This window comes from Haemorhous mexicanus, chromosome 25, assembly GCF_027477595.1.
Source record: "Haemorhous mexicanus isolate bHaeMex1 chromosome 25, bHaeMex1.pri, whole genome shotgun sequence".
In the NCBI taxonomy this organism is placed as follows: domain Eukaryota; kingdom Metazoa; phylum Chordata; class Aves; order Passeriformes; family Fringillidae; genus Haemorhous; species Haemorhous mexicanus.
In genome coordinates, this window is record NC_082365.1 from 3833873 (window position 1) to 3854572 (window position 20700).

Below are 20700 nucleotides of genomic sequence, written 5' to 3' on the forward strand. Positions count from 1 at the left end.
ATTCTGCTGACATGCACCGGGAGCTCTGAGGGGAAATAATGCTTGGTGCCAGTGGAGGGCTGGGGAACCCAACACCAGAGCTGAGCCTGTGTCTGTCTGCCTGGCAAAATCCTGCTGGGGGATGTTGGTAAAAACCTGAATCTGCACCAAGAGTCACAGAATTCACAGAATGACTGGGTTGGAAAAGACCTTCAAGATCATCCAGTCCAACCCAGCCCCAACCCCTCAGCCCAACCCTGGCACCCAGTGCCACATCCAGGCTTTGTTAAACACCCCCAGGGATGGGGACTGCACCACCTCCCTGGGCAGAACATTCCAGAACTTTATCCCTCTTTTCCCTGCTACCCAGCCTGTGTTTCCCTTGGTGCAGCTGGAGGCTGTGTGCTCTGGGTCTGTCAGTCCCTGCAGACAGAGCCCAGCCCCAGCTGAGCACAGGCACCTTCCAGGAGCTGTGAGAGTGATGGGGGCAGCCCTGAGTCTCCTTTTCTCCAGATAAACACCCCCAGCTCCCTCAGGGGCTCCTCTCAGGGTTTGTGTTCCCAGCCCCTCAGGATGGGGAGCAGAAGCCTGGAGTTTGTCACTCCTGTGGTGTATCCCAATTACTGTTAATTATTGCAATGACAGGACAGGAGGGAAGTTTCAAACTGCAAGGGAGAAGAGTTAGACTGGATATCAGGGAAGAATTCTCCAGCGAGGGTGGGGAGGCCCTGGCACAGCTGGGGCTGCCCCTGGATCCCTGGCAGTGCCCAAGGCCAGGCTGGTGGGGCTTGGAGCCACCTGGGACAGTGGAAGGTGTCCCTGCCATGGCTGTGTGAACCAAAGAGGAGAGTTTTGCCCTAATTATGTTTTCTGTAAGCCTCAGTGAGCAGGCTCGGGGTGCTGGTGTTGGGATGATTTCAGAAATCTGATGGGTTTTGTAAACTCAGTGGCACAGGAGAGGGCGTGGTGGCAGCTGGGGGTTGTTTTCTTTCCTCTTGTCAAATTACCCTAATGAGCTTTGCCAACACTTTTTGGGACAGCCACGTGCACAGATCCTCAGCAACACCTTTCCCTCTGGAGACTGCTCTCTTCCCTTGGATTTTGGGTGTAAAACCCAGGAATAAACTCATACTCCTGACTGGGAATTTTCCTGTGGTGCCATCCCTCTCTCTGCAGAGTTCACAGGGGAATGATAAATGTGATTTCCTGGGTGCAAGATGCAGACAGAGACATCTGGGCAAAGCTGAACTTAAAAGGAGTGGCGGGAGAGTTTGGGATTGCTGGCACCAGCAGCTTTCCCCGCTCTGGCAGACAGGGGATTGAAAGAATTGCTCCTGAAGTGTGCTCCGGCTCGTTCCCTTTGTCTGCGGGGATGGAATAGCTGCCCGAATTAAGCCTGGCCATTCTTAAACGCTGAGAGGAGCTTTCTAAAGCCGAGGGAGAGGCAGAGCCCTGGCAGGGGAGCAGAGCCATGTAAGGGTTTGCATTCCTCCCGCCGGCTCGGAAGCTCTGGAATTCTCTACAAGCGCAGCAGCATCCCCGGGATGGATGGGCTGGGCTGCTGGGCTGGAGGTGGCCAGGCTGAGAGCGAGATTACAGTAATTAAGAGTAATTAAGCATAGCCGAGAAGGGGTTGAGAGCAATAAAGCACGTGCCTGATGAGCCCACAGAATGGGCTGCTGGAGGTTCGGAGTGGTGACACAATCTGGGTTGGATTTAAAAGGTATTAAATAAATAAAATAAAAAAATTCATTAATTATTTTTTTTAAAATTTTAAATGTAATTTTTTAATATTTTTTTTAAATTTTCGACATTTGATTTAAAAATAATATATTTACTGTTACGGTTTGAGTTTGGTGCAATGTTAGTGTTTTTCATGAAAATATTTTTTTTTTTGTGTCTGTTGTAAGATGTGATTAGAAATAGAGAAAAGCAGGTTTTAGTTTAGGAATAAAGGGGAAAAAAATTATTAAGTTACAGATATTAAAGAAAAATATACAAAACTCTAGATGAAAATTTTTTAAAAACTTTTTTTTCCTACTAAATTTTTAATGTATTTATTTTTTAGATTACTTACTTTTAGTCTAGTTCTACTTTTTAGATTATTAATTTTTAGTTTATTGAGGAGAGAGGAGGTTTTTTTAGGAAACACAATTGAAACTTCTTGTGTTTTTATGTTACACGTGGCACTGCTTGGAGATTATTTTGTTATTGTGACTTTTTTTTTTATGTTTAGTGTTTTTACTACTGTGCATGGACTAGAGTTCATGCTCACAGCTTTTAACCCTCTGTGTTCTCAGAGGGGTCAATGGCCTGAGTGGCCAAACTAGGTGCCAATATTCAAATCTGAACACCTATTAGTTTGACCACAACATCCCAAAAACTCACTTCCTCTCAAACCACGACACTTACAAATATTTTTATAACTATATTTTAAAATATTTATATGTATTTAATATAAATATAAATACATTTGTAAATATATTTTTATTTTATTTTATCATTTCTGTTTTAATTGTGGCAAGAGCTCACCTGCAGCGTGTTGGGTCGGGGGGATGTGAGTGAGGGGCTCTCCAGATGAGAGCTGACACAGCCAGCTCCTGCCCTGGGTGGTGTTTTGGCCGTGGGGCAGCTGCTGAGGCCATGGAAATGCAAGAACTCATGACCAGGAGGCTGCAGGCAGAGGGGAGTTCAGCTGCCGTGGCCTTCAGGGGCTTTGTGGTGGGCACCAGGTGAGGATCATCTTGTAGGGCAGGGAAAAGAGTTGGGAAAATGATTTCCACCCTGCCACACTCAGCAAGAGCCTCGGAGCTCAGAGTGGGTGGAAAAGAGGAGAAGACAAAAGAGGGATTGAATTTAACCCTGTGCCAGGTCTGACCAAGAATGCCCAGGGTCCTTGGCCCTGTCCTACCCTGCAGGGCAGTGCCACCTCCCTGTGACCCCGTCCTGTGCCCTGCCACTGCCACAGCCCCCGGTGCCAGCAGCAGCAGCCCCAGGAGCTGCCAGGCTCTCCAGCAGGTGCTAATGATGGATGGCACAAATGGAATGGTGTGTGAGGTGTGAGCAGCCAGCTGGAAATCACCAAACAGGAAAGGTCGTGCAAGTAATTTACACCGGAGCTGCTCTGCTCCCAGAGCCACCAGCACGGAGAAATTCAGGCAGGCAAGGAGAGGGGATGATTTTTTTTTTTGTCTGAGGCTGACTCTCAGACAGGAGCTGCAGATCCCTCTTGGATCCCCTGCACAATTCCCTTTCCCATGGGGAGCTCAGCCCCTGGCATGGTTTGGGCTGGATGCTGTCGAGTCCTGTCTGAGGCTGGAGCTGGGCAGCTCCTGCAGCTCCTCGGGCTTCTGAAGGAGCCTGGAGAAATGTGCTGCCCACCTCTTTATGCTCTGTTTCTTCTTTGGATGAGATAAAAGTGGAAACAATGAGGGTGGTTTGAGATGATTTTCCTCCTTGCTGGCCGTGCCCCACAGCACCTCACAAGCTCCCCCAGGACCCTGGGAGGGGGGAGCTGTGTTCTCCAGCACTTCTCAGACATTTGCAGCCTGGTGATCTCCAAAAATGCCCATTTATGTGGTCACTGCTGGGGCCCAGGGGGCAGGAGCTGGACAGGCTGGCAGTGCCCACTGGCTGCTGGGGGAGCTGGGGCTGTGTGTGGCCAGAGGGAAGCTGCTGGTTATTTTGGGAGGTGCAAGAGGGGAGCAAACAGCCCAGCTTTCATTTTCCAGCCAGCTGGTGCTGATTCAGGAGGGTTTAGCAGTGCCAGCTGCGTGGAGCTGAGCTGACAAGGCCTCGGTGACACAGCCTGGCCACAGCGTGTCACCTCCCTGGCCATCTCATTCCTCATTGGGGCACTGGCTGTGCTTCCAGGAGGAGAAAAAGGTGACAGGAGAGGTAAGAAAGACTCTCCAATCTGCCTTTTCTTCTTCTTTTCCCTGTCTAATGATCACATGCTTTGCTAGAACTATTTCCAGGCCCCTCTTCAGCACTGGCAGGACTGAGCAAGGTCTTTGACACATCCCCATGTGATGGGAAATGCACCAGAGTGACACAAACCTTTCTAAATATTCTTTGATGATTGTTTTTTCCCCCTATTAAACTAAACCCAGAGCTTCATGCATCACCTACACTGCTGGGTCTGGAGAACTTGGCCTTCATGAGCTGCTTTCTCAGGCTCTGGTCTCAATCCATGGCTCTTTCTGGCAGAGTTACAGAAAGATCTTTCACCTTCCCACAGGGCCACCACAAATGCAGCTTTTGGTGGGCCTGGTTTCACTCCTTCCCCTGTGTCCAGCCTCCCTGATGCCATTTGCAGAGCTCTTCCCACATGGCACTGCCAGGGGATTAAGTGCCACCAGCAGCAGGGCTGGCAGGTGTGGGAGGTGGGAGCTTTGTCCCTGCTCTGTCCCAGCCACGGGGTGACCTTGTGCTTTGCTTGCAGGAAGGATATTTTATACACAACCCATTTGGACACTTCAGTCAGGCCATCTTCCCTGCTTTCTGTCTGCTGACCTTGGAGCTTGCTCTGCCCTCCTGGATCCTGCCCCTGCAGGGGTCTGAGGGCACAATCCTGGCTCCTGAGGGGCCCTTCTGAAGCAGCCCAACTCATTCCTGACTCCCTTTCCCTGTCCACAAGGTGCAAAAACAGCTGGAAAGGGACTGGAACACAGCACTGTCAGTGATGTCTCCCAAATATTGGGATGCACCTGGTTCCAGGCTGTCCCTGCATCCTGCTGGCTCTGCTTTGTGCTGGATCCAGCATTTCTCCACTCACCCCAGCATCCCAAAGCCTGTGGTACACAAAGGGCAGTGAGGATGCTGCAGGGAGCCCCAGAGCTCCATGGAGCCATCCTGCTGCCACTTGCAGCCCGTGGATGCTCTGGGGAGCTCACACCCCAAGCATAAACCTCTTCACAACACATCTCTCCCACCCCCCAAAAAAAAAAAAAACAAAAAAAACCCAACAAACACCCAAAAAAGTGATTTCCATCTTGGTACATAAAGTGAGGATGCTGCAGGGAGCCCCAAACGTCCACTGAACCATCCTGCTGCCACTTGCAGCCTGTGGATGCTCACACCCCAAGCAAAAACCTCTTCACAACAAATCTCTCCCACCCCAAAAAAAACCCCCAAAAAACAACCAAAACCCACCACCCCAAAAAACTTGAACCAACATCCAAAAAAGTGATTTTCATCTTGGTACATAAAGGGCAGTGAGGATGCTGCAGGGAGCCCCAGAGCTCCATGGAGCCATCCTGCTGCCACTTGCAGCCCGTGGATGCTCTGGGGAGCTCACACCCCAAGCATAAACCTCTTCACAACAAATCTCTCCCACCCCAAAAAACAACCCAACCAAAAAAGCCCCGAACAAACACCCAAAAAAGTGATTTCCATCTTGGTACATAAAGTGAGGATGCTGCAGGGAGCCCCAGAGCTCCCCTGAACCATCCTGCTGCCACTTGCAGCCCGTGGATGCTCACATCCTAAGCAAAAACCTCTTCACAACAAATATCTCCCACCCCAAAAAACAACCAACCAAACCCCCCCCCGAGCAAGCACCCAAAGAAGAGAGTCCCACCTCAGCTCGTGCCGTTGCTGTGTTTGCAGTTGCTACACACACAGGTTTATTTCTGGCCGCTCCGCATGCCCCTCGGGGCTGTGCAATGCAATCCCGGCCGCGGGCTGAGCCCCGGGGCGGCTCCGGGTCCGGCGGAGCTCGGCCCGCCCAGCCCGGCCCGGCAGCTGCTCGCCCTGACCCGGCCACTTTTAGCCTCGCCTCGGTGGCCCGAGGGTTTTTGCAGCCTGCGCAGAAGCCCCGGTACAGCCCCGGTACAGCCCCGGTACAGCCCCGGTACGGCCCCGGTACGGCCCCGGTACAGCCCAACTCCGGTACGGCCCGGCCAGCCCCGGTACAGACCCGGTACGGCCCCGGTACAGCCCCGGTACAGCCCGGCCAGCCCCGGTACGGCCCCGGTACGGCCCCGGTACGGCCCCGGTACAGCCCCGGTACAGCCCCGGTACAGCCCGGCCAGCCTCGGTACAGCCCCGGTACAGCCCCGGTAAAGCTAGGCCAGCCCCGCTGCTCCTGTGCGGGCGGGAGGGCAGCGCTGGGGTGGGGTCACTGCCACCCCTTGGATTGTCCCCAACCCCTCACCCAGGGCTGCGCTGGGCTGGGGTCACTGCCACCTCAGATTGTCCCCAACCCCTCACCCAGGGCTGTGCTGCTGGGGTCACTGCCACCCCTCGGATTGTCCCCAACCCCTCACCCAGGGCTGTGCTGCTGGGTCACTGCCACCCCTCGGATTGTCCCCAACCCCTCACCCAGGGCTGTGCTGCTGGGTCACTGCCACCCCTCGGATTGTCCCCAACCCCTCACCCAGGGCTGTGCTGCTGGGGTCACTGCCACCCCTCGGATTGTCCCCAGCCCCCTGCCCCAGCGTGGCCAGCCCATTGCAGGGGCTGGGCTGAACTGGGAGGGTCTGTGGCTCCCTGCTGGCCCACGGTGCCCGCCCTGACCCGGGGACATGGGTGACAATCGTGTCCCCCAGCTGCCACAGGTCCTTAGGGGCAACAGCATGGGCCGCATATGTCCCTCTGGATTAGGGCCAGCCCAGGAGCTGTTTATGCTAATGGGGCTAATCTCCATAATCTTGTCCCACAAATGCCTCCTCTGTGCTGGCAGAGCAGGGGGATTTGGGTTTTGTGTGGATGCCAGCAGAGAGGAGGGCTCTGGGAGGTGGCACGGACAGGAGGCACATGCAGGGCTCAGGGGGCTGTGCCAGGCTGGTTCAGCTGCTGGGCAGAGCCTCCTCCTGCTCCAGGGTCTTACCTTGTCACCCCTCTGTGGCAGGGGGTGACCTGCCAGCCAGGGACAGCAGTGCTGGCCATAAACCCAGGTCCCTTTGCCCCAGCCTTGGGTTTTTCCTGGTGTGGGATCTGTGGTTTCACCTGTCAGCTGGGCTCCATCCCTTTAAAAGCCAATTATTTCAGGGCCTGTACATTTCTGTGTTTGTGGGTGATGGTTTTTGTGACTGTGACTTGGGGAAGTACAGTTGGCATCATCCAGTGGGCAATGAATCAGGATCCAGTTTCCAGTTTCAGGTGGAAAATCCTTGTGTTGGGAAAAGCAGAGTTTGGGGTCAGTGCTGGGGGATGTTAGTGTTCTCCTGCCTTGTGCTAAACCTGCCTGGAGGGGGGTCACTGATTGAGGTGGACACCCAGGACACACTGGTTTGTCCCTTAGGTCTTGCTGAGTGCAGGGCCAGCGCAGTGTCCCCTGCCCTGTGCCCTGTGCCAGGCACCAGGCTGGAAAGGGGCAGGAAAATCCTCATCCCCAGCGGGCAGACAGCTCTAATCCCGAGCAGTATTTCCTGACACGTCTCGCAATCATGGGCTCGGTGTGTCAGCTCGGGAATGCCCAGCGGGAAGGGTCCGGGGAGCCGTCCCGTTCGGGAATGTCAGCAACGCCGGGTGCTAATCCCCGACGGGAATCCCGGCCTGGAGCTGCTGCCTCTTCCCACCGTGCGCCAAGGGGCATGGCTCCATCTCCTGCTGCCGCAGATTGGTGCTGCCCGGGGTAAATATCCCTGGCAAGGGGCTGCTGCTGCCAGCCGGACCCATCCCGTGCCCCGGTGGGAGAGAGGGAGTCCGTAAAAACGAGATTTCACAGGCTCGTCCTGGGTGGAGCAACGTGAGAAAGTTTGTGGTTGCATTTTTGGGAAATAAACGCGAGTTCGAATAGCTCCTTTCATCCTGAAGGATCCCACAGTGCTTTATAAATAGATTTGCAAGCCATGCACAAGGATCACTTCCAGGCACTGGGATGCAGCCGCTTCCTGGGAGAGCGGAGCAGCTGCCGGGAGCTGAGCTGGAAAAAAACCCCGGTGCAGCTTCCAGTGCTACCTCCTGTGCTTATTTCAACCCTTCCGCTGCCTTACAGGTGGCGTTGATAGTTGTAATGGTGATTAACAGCATCTTTTCAACTCTATTACCCCTCTCCTAAAAAGATCATTTAAAGGAATTATCATTTTTTAGGTGGGGTAGCTTTTGACCAGCCTCGTGCTCCCACAAATCCTCCCAGGGAGAACAGGATGCACAGAGCCTTAATGCTCATCACCCTCATCTTCGTGGTGTATTTTTTCCTGGTAACTCTGCTAAAATCAAATAACAGTCGGGTTTATTGCTTGCCATGGAGAGCCTGTCCGTGGATCAGCCTCTGCAGTCACCTCAAGGCTGAGCCTGCTGCCAGCCAGCGATTGCTCCCGAGTGGAAATGGGAGTGCAAGGAGGGAAAAATCAGTTTCCATTCTCATCTGGATGATTTTTCTCCTGGCTGAGAATTGGAGGTCACTGCTGCTGGGTTTGGTGTCCATTGAGGGGTTTTTGAGTTGGTTTGTTTCAGGTTTTTGTTGTTTTGTTTTGTTTTGTTTTGCTTGTTTGTTGGTGGTTTTTTTTTTGTTTGTTTTTTGTTTTTTGTTTGTTTTTTGATAAAAAGGGAGCAAAATCTGATGGGTTTTTCCCATGCTGGACCCCACACGGTGGCTCTTCCTCTGCTCTCTAAAGCTGTGGGGTGTGTGGGAAGAGCCGTGGGTGGATGTGGGTCCCCACACCCTCTGGGGGAGGAACCTTCTGATACCCAGAAGGTCCAGAAGGTTCAGAAGGTTCAGCCTAACCCTCCTCTGACCCCATTCCCTCGGGAATGCCTGCTGTGGGGAGAACTAGGATGGCTCCCTTTGAGCCAGGGAGAGGTGGCACCTCAGGCTCCCACCTTGGGCAGGCTGGGGACCCTGCAGTGCCACCCTGCTCTTCTAAGTTCTTCTAAGCCTTCTGATGTTTACATTCTTTTATGTAAATAATTATTGTTTTTACATTCCTCTCTAGAGGAGGAGAAATTTAATGGACTGTTGGTTTGCTCAGTGTCGTTGGAGAAGCAGCACTTCCATCCTCCAATCCACTGTCACTTTTGAATGCCTATAAATATTAGAATCAGAAAATAAACTTCCTTTCTCCTTACCTTACCATTCCAGTGTGAAAAACGCCAATCACCTGGTTTTTTAAAAGTTCAATGACAATAAAATGGCTATAAAAATAGTAATATAATTAAAGTAATAATAATTTGGACAATTTAGATTAGGACAATGTGAGACAATAAAACCAAAGAGTTATGGATGCCTGGGTACCTTTTTCTGGGCAAAATAAGCCCGAAAAAGGCCCCATGCTAACAGAGGATTAACCCTTAAAAGCAACAGCCTGTTGCACATTCACACACCTCATCCATGATGCACAAATTCCATTCCAACACAGGATTCTGTCTGGGCAGGGTCAGCTTCTTCCTCTGAATCCTGACGGCGTCTCCAGGGCTGAGCGAGGGGGGAAGAACTCGGTAAGAGAGCAATAAATTCTTTTCCTCTGAAAGATTCAGGTGTCCTGTGGCTGCTATCTCGCTGCGAGTCCTTTCTTTAAAACAAGTATCTTACATAGCATAGTTTCTATTTTAACATTTTTTATAACCTAAAACTATATTTAACACACTACTTAGGAAAATCAGCACAGCATCACTTTCTAACACACCACACATCATATTCATTTGAATATTTGCGAAAAGCCAACCATAAAATACGCCTTTTTCACACCAGTATCCGCCTTGTTTTATTCCGTGTCCCGTCACGGCACCGGAGCCTCCGCGCCGCTCCCGTCCCGCGGCCCCGGGCGCAGCGGGGCCCGGCGGGGCCCGGGGGCCACCTCGTGGCGGCTCTGGCGATGAGCTCCGAGCGGGGCAGGGCGTCCCCGACACCCCGGGACGGGGACCTGGCACCCCTCTATCCCCTCTGTAGGATGGATCGGATCATTTTGGGGAAATCTCTCTAATTCTGTGTCACTGATGCTCCCGTGTTCAGGTTTGCTGTAAGGGGCACAGAAATTAAATTTTTATTTAAACTAAATATTTATGGTCACACTGGGCCTTCTCTTGCCTGCCCCTGCGTGGTTATTTCTTTAATAAATTCTTTATTTCTTAATAAATTCGCACTGAAGGGCTCATAGCTTCCCACTGGCCCCAGCAGAATACTGTCATTGCAATTACCTTGTGAAAGGTGAAATGATGGAGAGAAACATCTGTCCCCATGACATGAATTTTATAGCAGAAAGCTTAAATTTATCAACAAACACGACTTGAAATAGAGCAAGGACAAACTCCCTGCAAGCATCAGATTCACCTTAGAAATTAAGGTAAATTCAAAGGTGCTGAAGAGGCTTGGAGACAGGACAAGGGGGAACGGTTTCAAATTAAAAGATGGGATGTTTAGATTGGGTATTAGGAGGAAATTCTTCCCTGTGAGGGTGGGGAGGCCCTGGCACAGAGCAGCTGTGTCTGCCCCATCCCTGGGAGTGTCCAAGGCCAGCCTGGAGCCACCTGGGATGGGGAAAGCTGTCCCTGCCACGGCAGGGGTGGAACTGGATGAGCTTTAAGTCATCCAACCCAAACCTTGCCAGGATTCTGTGATTATTGATGTGGTTTCCTGACCCCCCAGCCTGCAGGCAGAGGGAAGTGGGGCTGTGCTGTCCCAGCTCCGGGGGGCCCAGGCTGTGAGCAGGAGCCAGCCCAGCCCTGGCCTCGGGTGAGCAGCCAAGGAGGAGAGGACTCCATGGGAAAGGCAGGACCCGAGGCTCCCAAACCGTGCCTCCTCTGGGCTGGTGTTTATCTTTGAAATAGCTGAAGGCTCGGGTTACAAAGCAAATATGAATGAAACGAAAGGAAATGGAGCAATGAAATGGGTCAGTCATTTTCCTTTGACCAGATTCCTCTGTGGAGGAAAACTTGGCTTTTAAAAGGCTCCGTTCCCCAGACGTGCTGAGACCAGCCCGAGCAAGGGGACGCCAAAGCCGGGAAAACCCCACAGAGCAGCAGCTTTGATCTGTGCTCACAGGGTCTGCAGGATTTCACTCCCACCCCCAAAGCCCCTGGGGGTGAAGGGTGCAGGATCAGACTCTGGGAGATGCTGCAAGGCCCAGAATGAATCCATCCTCCAAGTGGGAAATGGGGTGCTGTTCACAGGGGTCCCAGGACGAGGGAAGAGATGAGAATCTTGACTCCACAGTTCAGAAGGCTGATTTATTATTTTATGATATATATTATATTCAAAGAAAATGATACACTAAAACTATACTAAAAGAACAGACGAAAGGATTTCATCAGAAGGCTAGCAAGGAAAAAGAATGGAATGATAATAAAATCTTGTGACTGCTCACAGCCTTGACGCAGGTGGCTGTCACTGGTCATCAAGTAAAAACAATTTCACATGCTGGGTAAACAATTCTCTAAATCACATTTCAAAGCAGCAAAACATGGAGAAGCTGAAGCTTCTCAGCTTCTCGGGAGAAAAGATCTAAACAAAAGGATTTTTCATCAAATATATCCGTGCAGGGAAATCTCACAGCCAACGCTCAGCCAGGAGCGGGGGAAGGCCTCTGCTGCTCTCCAGCTTTCTCAGGGAAACTCAGGACTCAGTGAGAGGCACGGGGAGCTCGACAAGAGTTTTATTTATAAAGCTGCCAGCGCCTGGTGTAGGTTTACTCACTCTCCCATCTGGTGACTGTCACTGCCACCTCCTGACAGACGCTCAGTCTCTTGCTGCTAATGACGTCCTTTGATTAGCTGGATCTGCTGCTTCGCCCAGCTATTGATCAGCCACTGCCTGTGTAAAACTGGGAGCAGTTTTGTTGGCTTGATTAAAAAACCTGAGAGGATTTTATTGATCTCAGAAGGTGCTGAGGTGGCAGAGGTGGAGCAGATGGCTCCTGCTGCGGGGTGGCCTTGCCTGTGTGTGGGGACACGCAGAGGCCACAGCGTGCCCTTCCCTGTCCTGCCCTTCACTGTCCCCTCCCTTTTTAGGACCTGGATTCTTCTTTCTTGTGGTGGCAGCTGCTTGTGGAGGACATGGTGTAGATCCTGTGTACCATGATGTTCCTTCATCCCTTCCCCAGGGCACACTCCCTGCCTTTTGTGGGACAGCTGGGTGACAGGGATGGATGTCAAAAAGCACATGTTCTTAGGAGACAGGGATTATCAGTGTGCCTTTTAGAGCCATAAATGAAACACCTTGATTTCCTGTGGCACGCCAGCAGAAGGAATGCTCACTGATTTTACTGGATGTCAGGCAGCTCAAGGGCAGGTTGCACCTCGGTGTGGATCTCTTCTAGCCTCATCTTTGTTGGATTCTGAGATGAACAGGGACATAGAAGTTCATTTGTTGTCATCAGGACATGGCTGATGACATCAGGCTGATATCAGGCTTTTCTCTTTTTGGACTGGCTTCCCATCCCCGATGCTCTCTGTGCTGTGGTGTTGGTTACACCTCTTGCCTTCACGGGAGGTGGCTGCAGATGGAGCGATGGTGGATGAGGTGTTGGGCACCAGCAGTCACCCACCCTCAGAGCAGGGCAGCCCTTTGTCACCTCAGGGTGCTCTCGGGGCAGCGAGGAGAGGCCAGGCACGGGTGGGAAGCTGTTACTGGGTGAATCGTGCACTCATGGAATGGTTTGGATTGGAGGGCACGTGGAAGATCATCTCATTCCACCCGTGCCATGGGCAGGGACACCTTCCTCTGTCCCAGGCTGCTCCAACCTGGGCTGGGACACTTCCAGGGATGGGGCATCCGCAGCTTCTCTGGGCACCCTGTGCCAGGGCCTCCCCAACCTCACAGGGAAGATTTTTTTCCTTAATATCCAGCCTAAACCTCCTCTCTTCCCACCCGAGCCCATTCCCCCCTGTCCTGTCGCTCCACGCTTTTGCCAACATTCTTTCCTGTTGTCACCGGAGGGTCACCGAGAACACCGCGACCTGTTGCCATCCCACCGCCGGCTCCAGGGCACCGGGGACACCGGCGGTGGCGGGGCCGGGGGTCTCCCGTACCCCTGGGGGACCAACCCCGCCCGGCGCCCCTGGGGCAGCGGCGGGGCCGGTCCGGCGGGCGCAGGCTCAGCCCCGGGGCCGCCCCGCCCCGTCCCTCCCCCGGCGGCCGGGGCGCTGACATCAGAGCCGGGCCGGCGGGAGGAGGAGGAGGCGGAGGAGGAGCCGCCGCCGCACCGGAGCCATCGCTCTTGTCGGGGCCGGGGCGCACCGGCGGGGGGCGGCGGCGGCGGCGCTGCTGCTTCACCCCCCGCACCCCCGGCCCATCCCGCGCGGCCCGCGGGGCTCCGCCGCCCTCCCGCCCGCCCGGCGGAGCCTTCCCGGAGCCCCCCCCGAGCCCGCCCGGAGCCCGCCCGGTGCCCGCCATGCTCTCCGGGGCGCCGCCGCCGCCCGCCGGCTTCCCCAGCCCGCCGCCGCCGCAGCCGCCGCCGCCGCCGCCGCCCGCCGCTCCCCCGCACGGGCCGCCGCCGTTCCCGGGGAAGGGCGGCCTGCAGATCCGGAAGAATGCCATCACGGACGACTACAAGGTCACCACGCAAGTGCTGGGGCTCGGCATCAACGGGAAAGTTTTGGAGATCTTCAGTAAGAAGAGCGGCGAGAAGTTCGCGCTCAAGGTGCGCGGGGACCCCGCGCCGGGGACCGGGGGGGACGCGGGGACCGCGCGGGGGCTCGGCCGGGAGGGGCCGGGCAGCGGCAGCGGCGCCGTGACAGTGATGGAAGGTGTCTGCTGCCGGGGGAAGGGGGTCCCGGGGGGGCCATCGGCGGCAGCGGGGCCGGCCGGACAATGAGCTGCCGCCCGCCCCTCCGGCCGCGCTTTAATCTCGTTATTTCCCCCCCTTTACGAGCAGCGAGACGCCGCTTTCCAGCTTTGTAGTGGGAAACGAAGCGAAATGACATCTTCGTAGCCCGAAGGGGGTGGGGGGAGGTAGGAATGGGGAGGAGACCGTGGCCTGGCTGGGACCCCCCCGGGGGATGAACATCTTGGAATGCTTCCCCGAGGGTGGGGGACACTCCGCGGATCGTGGGGTTCCATCCGTGGTGTGCGGTGTAAGCACCCCCAGCTGCTCGCTGTCGCCGTTCCATGTCCCCGTGTCCCCTCCCGGCTCTAACACCGAGCGACTGTCGTGCCCCGCTTCCCCCCGGGAATATTTCAGCGTTACGATGTTACCCCTTGTCCCTAACTTGCTTCTCTTTGACAGGCGTGGATAAACAGTGGCTACAAGGTGTGTTTGAGCACGCTCGGGATGACCCGGCCCTTCTCCTTGTTTTAAAGGAGGTTTTTGAGCAAAGAGGGGAGCGTGCCTCCCTGCCAGCCAGGCTTGGGGAAGTTGGGATGGCTCCTGACACGCCGGGTGAGGCGGGAGCAAGGCTGGCTGCTCGGTGGGAGCGCCGTGTTCTCCTGCATCCGTGCAATTTGCGCCCACACATGAGCTGTTCCAATCCTTGGCGTTACCCCGAGAACTGGGAAGGCTAAAAACACCCCACCGAAACCCATAACCCTCACCTAAACCTCTAACTCCCACCTAAACACATAACCCCACTTCTTTTGTGTTAGAGTTGCCCTTTTGTTGGTGTCTGGGGTTCCTAACCCGAGTGAGGGAACGAAGGTGAGGCTTTGGGGGTACCAGCTGTGCTGCAGAGGTGGTGGGGTGGGCATGGTACGGTGCTGAATGTCTGTGGTTAAGGAAGTGGGGTCAGTTAGGTGATGGAAGTTTGGCTTTTCCTTCAGAAATGCCAGAGGCATTGCTGGTGAGCCGCCCCGCATTGTGCTCGGGGTGACATTGTGTTGTCATCTCATTGGGTTGAAAATTAGCGAAATCCTCTTCTGTTTTGACAGACGGGCTCCTCCTCGCCTCTGAAGTTGAGTCACATATTTAAAGCACAGATCCCAGCACTTCCCTCTCGCAGCCCTGAAAGAGGAAGGATGGAGGAGGAGGAGGAAGAGGAGGCCGGAGCTTCCTCTGCCTGCCCTGGCTGGGGCACGGGGCTGGTGCTGTCACCCTGCCCGTGCCAGAGCGAGGGGTCAGGGTTTGTGGCACGTGTCACACAGGTCCCTTGGCTTGTTGAAAACCTCCTGGAGTGCAGGGCTGGGACGTAGGAGGGTGGCACAGCGTGTCCCTGTGGCTCTTGCAGGGTGAGGAATATTCGACACTCAATCCCTTGTAGGAAAAGGGATTGTCTTGCCTGTCCCCTGTCCTGGCCTCTCCTGGCGTCCCTGACGGGGAGGGACCAGTTCAGCTGAGTGGTTGGAAGTGTCCCTGGCTTCTCAAAGAGCAGCACAGCTGCTACTGTAAGTGATTCCCTCCAGCACCTTCCAAACTGCTGCGCTGGGAGTTCGAGCTGTGGGACGAGCCCGTGGGTGCTCATCCTGCCCTCACCAGTGTGAGCTACCCTGGCTTTCTCCACTAGGATATTTGGGCTGAGCTGCAGAGCCCAAACTTGGTGTGGGTGACTGCCCCAGACATGATGTGTGCTGACTTCATTCCCTCCTCGGGTACGCAGCCGGGCTGACGTCTCTGCTGGAGACCTGTGGGGAGGTATTTGGGCCCAAATTACTCATGGGCTGCAGCAGAGTGGAAAGATGACCTAAAGCAGGATCCACAGAAGTGATTGCATCGAGTTGTCATGTTTCAGATGATGCTTAAAAGAATCCTGATGGCCCATGGCCAGGAGCCACAGCTGAAATCTGTCTGCTGCCTGCTTTGGTTGTGCAGTGAACCTTTCCATTTGGAGTGTCGTTCTTTAGGTCTGCTGTTCCAAAATCTTGTATAACAAAGCAATCCTTCACTGGAGGATGAGACACACTTGTGTCTCTCCCCGATGTGAACGGTGTCTCCTGGTCATCTTGTGCTTCCTCTTGGGTCACGAGCCACTGTTGTGTTGTTAAAGCTCTTCCTCCCAAATCAAGAGCTGCTTTTGGTAAGGGTTTGGCTGAGAGTCACTTTGCTGAGGAGAACTTTTCAGTGCTCCAGGAGAGTTTGAGCTTGGGGAAAGTGTTCTAGCAGCAGTGAAAACATAAGGGCCAATCTTCTCCTTCCAGAGCAACAGTCCATGCCACAGACACATCATTAAATAAAATGCTGCTGTGTGAGAGTTAGTGGATGGTAGTTCTGCTTGCTGTGTAGTCCCTGGGTGAAAACAAGAGATTCCTCTACTTTTCTTCCAGATTCTTGTTCATCTTTCTGTTTCCCACCTCCAATTTTATGTATTTCTTTGGTACCTGAAGCGTGGCATCCCTGAATTAGCTGGTGTGAAGCCAGGATGGTCCCAGTCACCCGTGCCCTGCCCCTGTTTGAAGCAGGATGATCTGCTGCAGGCTGGGAACAGAAAGCCTGGGGAGAGGTGATGAATGGAGCTGAAACGCCTGGTTCCTTACCCTTTTCTTCCTTGTACCTTGGTGTGATTTATTATTAGGCAAAATTAGCCTTGTAATTTCTGTGGAGGCTGCTGTATGTAGGTCACTGCTGGCCTGACTTGGCAGGGCTGGCTGTGGTCAGGCTGCAGTGGTGGGGCTGGGAGCGAGGGCTCTTTGCCTGCTGCAAATTCCACTTTTAAGACTAATCTTTGGGCTGGCTGCCTTCATTCCAGGAGGAAATGGCAGCTAAGCCAGGCTGCAGAGTGGGGACTGGTGTTTCAGGTGATGAGTCTTTCTCTGTTGTATGCATTGCTTTTTGTGGAGCAGGTTTCCTTTAAAATAAATGAACAAACCTCGCTGCTGACTTCACCTTCCAAGCAGGAGATCCTCACCTGGACTGGTGAGCTTTGGAAGGGCTGGAGGAGCTCAGGCTGCTCGTGGATTTTTTTTCTGCAGCATCCTTGGTGCTTTGGGGTGTGTTTGCGAAACTCTCAGTCTCGCTCTTGGCCTCATCTGATAACCCATGAGTGATGGCTCCCCTGATGGAGAAGGAGGAAGGTGCTTGTGGTTTGCTGTTCTGGGAAGGTGCCTGGTGTGGAATTAGGGCAGGCAGCTCGGAGCTGATGGCTGAGCAGCTCTGTGCATGAGTGAGTTGGTGTAGCCAAAGCACCCCGTGTCCCTCCAAAAATCCATCTGGGAAAACCCCCCTGAAGTGAGGGAGGAAATGGAGATCCTGGGCTCGTGCTCATGGGAAACAGCTTGCTGTGGCTGCTGCTCTTCTGTCCCTCTCTCAGTGGAGAGATGTTTTTTTCATTAGCTCTGCCATGTATTTTATATAATCAGGAATGTCTTCGCTGTGGCCTTCTGTGCGAGATGTGGTTGAAAAGCTGTGGAAACTGCAGTGACATCACTGGGACTTTTCCAAAGCTGTGGTTTATTATCTCATTGACCAAAGGAGTCTACTGACTTGGGGTTTGAGTTTGTTTAAGCGATTTAGGATTTGCCATAATCTCTGTTAAACACTTCACATGTTCTGAGCAGTCAGAACTAGGGCTGTGATGGACTGATAAGGCCCAGGAGCAGGGGTTTTCTCTTTGGTACGTGCTCAGGAAGTGGTGGGGCTCTTCCTCTCCTTAATGATCTAATGCCATCAGCCATGGGTCTTGCAAAAGACATTTCCCACGTTTTCAGGGGTGGGGAACTGAGATGCAGTGATTTACAGAACGTCAGAGGCGGCACCGGGCTGAGGAGCTGAGCTGCCTGTGGCACAGAGGATGAGAGCACAGCCCTGGATGTGTGATTTAGTAGCCAAATACCACCAGGTAAAACCATGATTTTGCCATTCCCACTGAGCCCTGCTGGCCTTTAGAAGATTAGTGCTGTCTGTGCCATCAGCTCCACACCCAGAGCAGGAAAGCCTCGTTCCAGGGCAGTGCTGGTTCGTGGGGCTGTGGAGGTGATGGCTGTGCCCTGAGCAGTGAGTGGTGCAGAGCAGAGGCTGGGCTTTGCCATGCTCTGAAACAACCAGAACAATGTGGAAATAATAACTGAAATAATAAGTGAATTCATGAGTGAAGGTGTGCAGCCTGAGAGCCAGGTCTCCTGGCACGTTTGGTGGGCACAGGTGATGAAAACTCCTGGAAGGTTCCTGCTGAAGAAGCCTGAAGGATCAGGTTGGTGACTTCTCTCTTCACAGACAGCTCTGGGATGTGCTGTGGTGTCTGATGAGGTGGAGGAGCTCTTGCTGGGCTGCGGGGTGGTGCAGGTACGTGGGAGGCACCTGGAGGAGTGGCTGGCTCGGAAGTGGCTGTAGGAGCAGCATCACTCCAGCTTTATGGTCTGCCATCTCCTCAGCCTTCCTGCTGGCCTCCTGTGTGGGGTGCTCCAAGGGCTTGGCTCTTCTCAAACCCGTCCTTTCACTGTGGTTTTGCTGTCTGCTGAGAAAGTGAGCAGGAGGAGCCCTCCTTCCTTCAGCAAGGCTCTGCTCCTGCTCGCAGCCCAGGCGCTCTCCCGACCTGCAGACAGCCCTGGCTGCAGCACCCAGGCTCCTCTCCAAGCACAACTGGCCCCGCTCGGCTGGCCTCGAGCTGCAGCATTCAGGCAGCATGACCTCACCTCCTGGTTTCCAAGAATAACGTGCTGCCTCCCCTGCTGCCTCCCCTGCTGCCTCCCCTGGGCCATGCTGGGGCTGCCTGCGGGGCCAGGGTGGCTGCCACAGCCAGGCATGGGCCAGCTCCAGGGCTCTGCCTTGTGCCAGGTGTCCCAGGTAATCCCATGCCCACCCCATGCCCATTCCATGGCTCTGCCTTGTGCCAGGTGTCCCAGGTAGCCCTGTGCCTGCTCCATGGCTCTGCCTTGTGCCACGTGTCCAGGTAGCCCTGTGCCCCCTCCATGGCTCTGGCCTGTGCCAGGTGTCCCAGGTAGCCCTGTGCCCCCTCCATGGCTCTGGCCTGTGCCAGGTGTCCCAGGTAGCCCTGTGCCCCCTCCATGGCTCTGGCCTGTGCCAGGTGTCCCAGGTAGCCCCGTGCCCACTCCATGGCTCTGGCCTGTGCCAGGTGTCCCAGGTAATCCCATGCCCACCCCATGCTGATCCATGGTTCTGTTTTGTGCCAGGTGTCCCAGGTAGCCCCGTGCCCACCCCAGGCTGCCCAGCTCCTCTCTGGGCTGCAGAGGGGAGGCAGCAGCTGGGGGAGGGTCCTCAGGACCTGGCTGACCTTGCAGGCTGATTTGGAGGAGGGAGAGTTTGAAGCAGGAGCAGGGCAATCCCTCCAGCAGCTCCAGAGGCTGGCATGGCAATGCAGCTTGGCCTGGCTGCTCCCCAAAAACCAGTTTGGAGCCTGGCAGTCACACTGGGCCAGCATCGTGGGCACATTGGGGGTGACAGTGTGGAATTTGCCATCACCCTGAGCTCTGTGTCCCACTGAAGGCGGGCCCCCTCCTCGAGGTGACAAAAGCCAGCCAGGGCTGGTGGAAGGTGTCCCTGCCCACGGTGGGGGTTGGAAGGAGATGACCCTCAAGGTCCCTTCCAGCCAAACCATTTTGTGGCTCTCTTGCTCTCTGAAAATACCTTTTCCTTTCAGCTCAGGCTGGCACAGGGGCTGTGAGTGTTTCTGGTGCCTTGGGGCTATTTTGGGGAGAGCTCTCAGCTCTGTGGCTGTTCCCCAAAGGAGATGGATGGGGAGCAGCGTGCAGGGGTTGGAGCAAGAGCAGGTCTGAGTGCAGAGAGCTTTAACAGCCTTTTAAACTGTTCTTCTTTGTGCCCTGTGGCTGAGTCATTTCAAACATTTCAGCCTTTTAAGATCCTACCAGTTTGAGGTGGGGATGACGGGGCTGGCAGGTTGGATGGCTGCATTAACTCACTGCTCCTCTGTGGCCTGGGGAGGGGACTGAGGCACCCAGTCCCTGAGTGCTGCTGGACCTGACATGACCTGAAACAAAACGTTTTGCTGGAGGTGCTGTGAGCCACAAAAATGTCACGTGGAAAGTGTCACTGGGAGGGGGACACAGGATCTGCTCTGAGAGCTCCCCTGTGGCTCCATCCTCACTGTGGAGCTGCTGAGGAGGATTCACAGAATCACAGAATCACCAGGCTGGGAGAGACCTCCAAGGTCATCGAGTCCAACCCAGCCCCAACCCCTCAGCCCAACCCTGGCACCCAGTGCCACATCCAGGCTTTGTTAAACACCCCCAGGGATGGGGACTGCACCACCTCCCCGGGCAGAACATTCCAGAACTTTATCCCTCTTTTCCCTGATACCCAGCCTGTGTTTCCCTTGGTGCAGCTGAGGCTGTGTGCTCTGGGTCTGTCAGTCCCTGCAGACAGAGCCCAGCCCCAGCTGAGCACAGGCACCCTTCAGGGAGCTGTGAGAGTGATGGGGGCAGCCCTGAGTCTCCTTTTCTCCAGGCTGAGCACCCCCAGCTCCCTCAGGGGCTCCTCTCAGGGGTTGTGTTCCCAGCCCCTCAGGATGGGGAGCAGAAGCCTGGAGTCTGTCACTCCTGTGGTGTATCCCAATTACTGTTAATTATTGCAGTGACAGGACAGGATGGTGGCATCTTCTTGAGGAAAAGGGCCTTCTCTCCGTGCAGTGCCAAGGTGCCCTGTCCCATGGGGAGGGCAGGTGAGCTCTTGGCTCAGGGCTTGTGCAGCTGGCACAGCCTTTGCTGTCATGTGTAATGAGATTATTCAGGCCCTTGGCGTCAGGGCTGCACGTGGTCCCTGCCCTGCGAGCTGCAGCCTAAACCAGAGATAAAGTCCAAAATCCAAACCCAGATCTGAATGTTCCTGGGGCTCCCAGCCAGGCTGGGGCTTTGCTGCTCTGCTCTTGGTGTCCTTATCGGGTTTGGCCTACAGACTGGGGATCAGGGGAGGCATGGATTAATTTCCTTTGTCACCATAATTAAGTTTGCTGCTTTGTGCCCTTGGCTGCAGGTGGGTGCCAGTTTTGAGCTCAACCTTT

The 20700-nt window shown here is 54.6% G+C and overlaps 1 protein-coding gene across 1 annotated transcript in view; it reads left to right on the forward strand.

The window, feature by feature from the left end:
- Nucleotides 1-13238: 13238 nt before the first annotated feature.
- MAPKAPK2 (MAPK activated protein kinase 2) overlaps nucleotides 13239-20700 on the forward strand; it is a 33749-nt gene continuing 26287 nt past the window's right edge. The window contains exon 1 of the mRNA XM_059867467.1: nucleotides 13239-13502. Coding sequence (XP_059723450.1) covers nucleotides 13254-13502 — 249 coding nt within the window. The 5' untranslated portion in view covers nucleotides 13239-13253. The remainder of the gene's footprint in view (nucleotides 13503-20700) is intronic.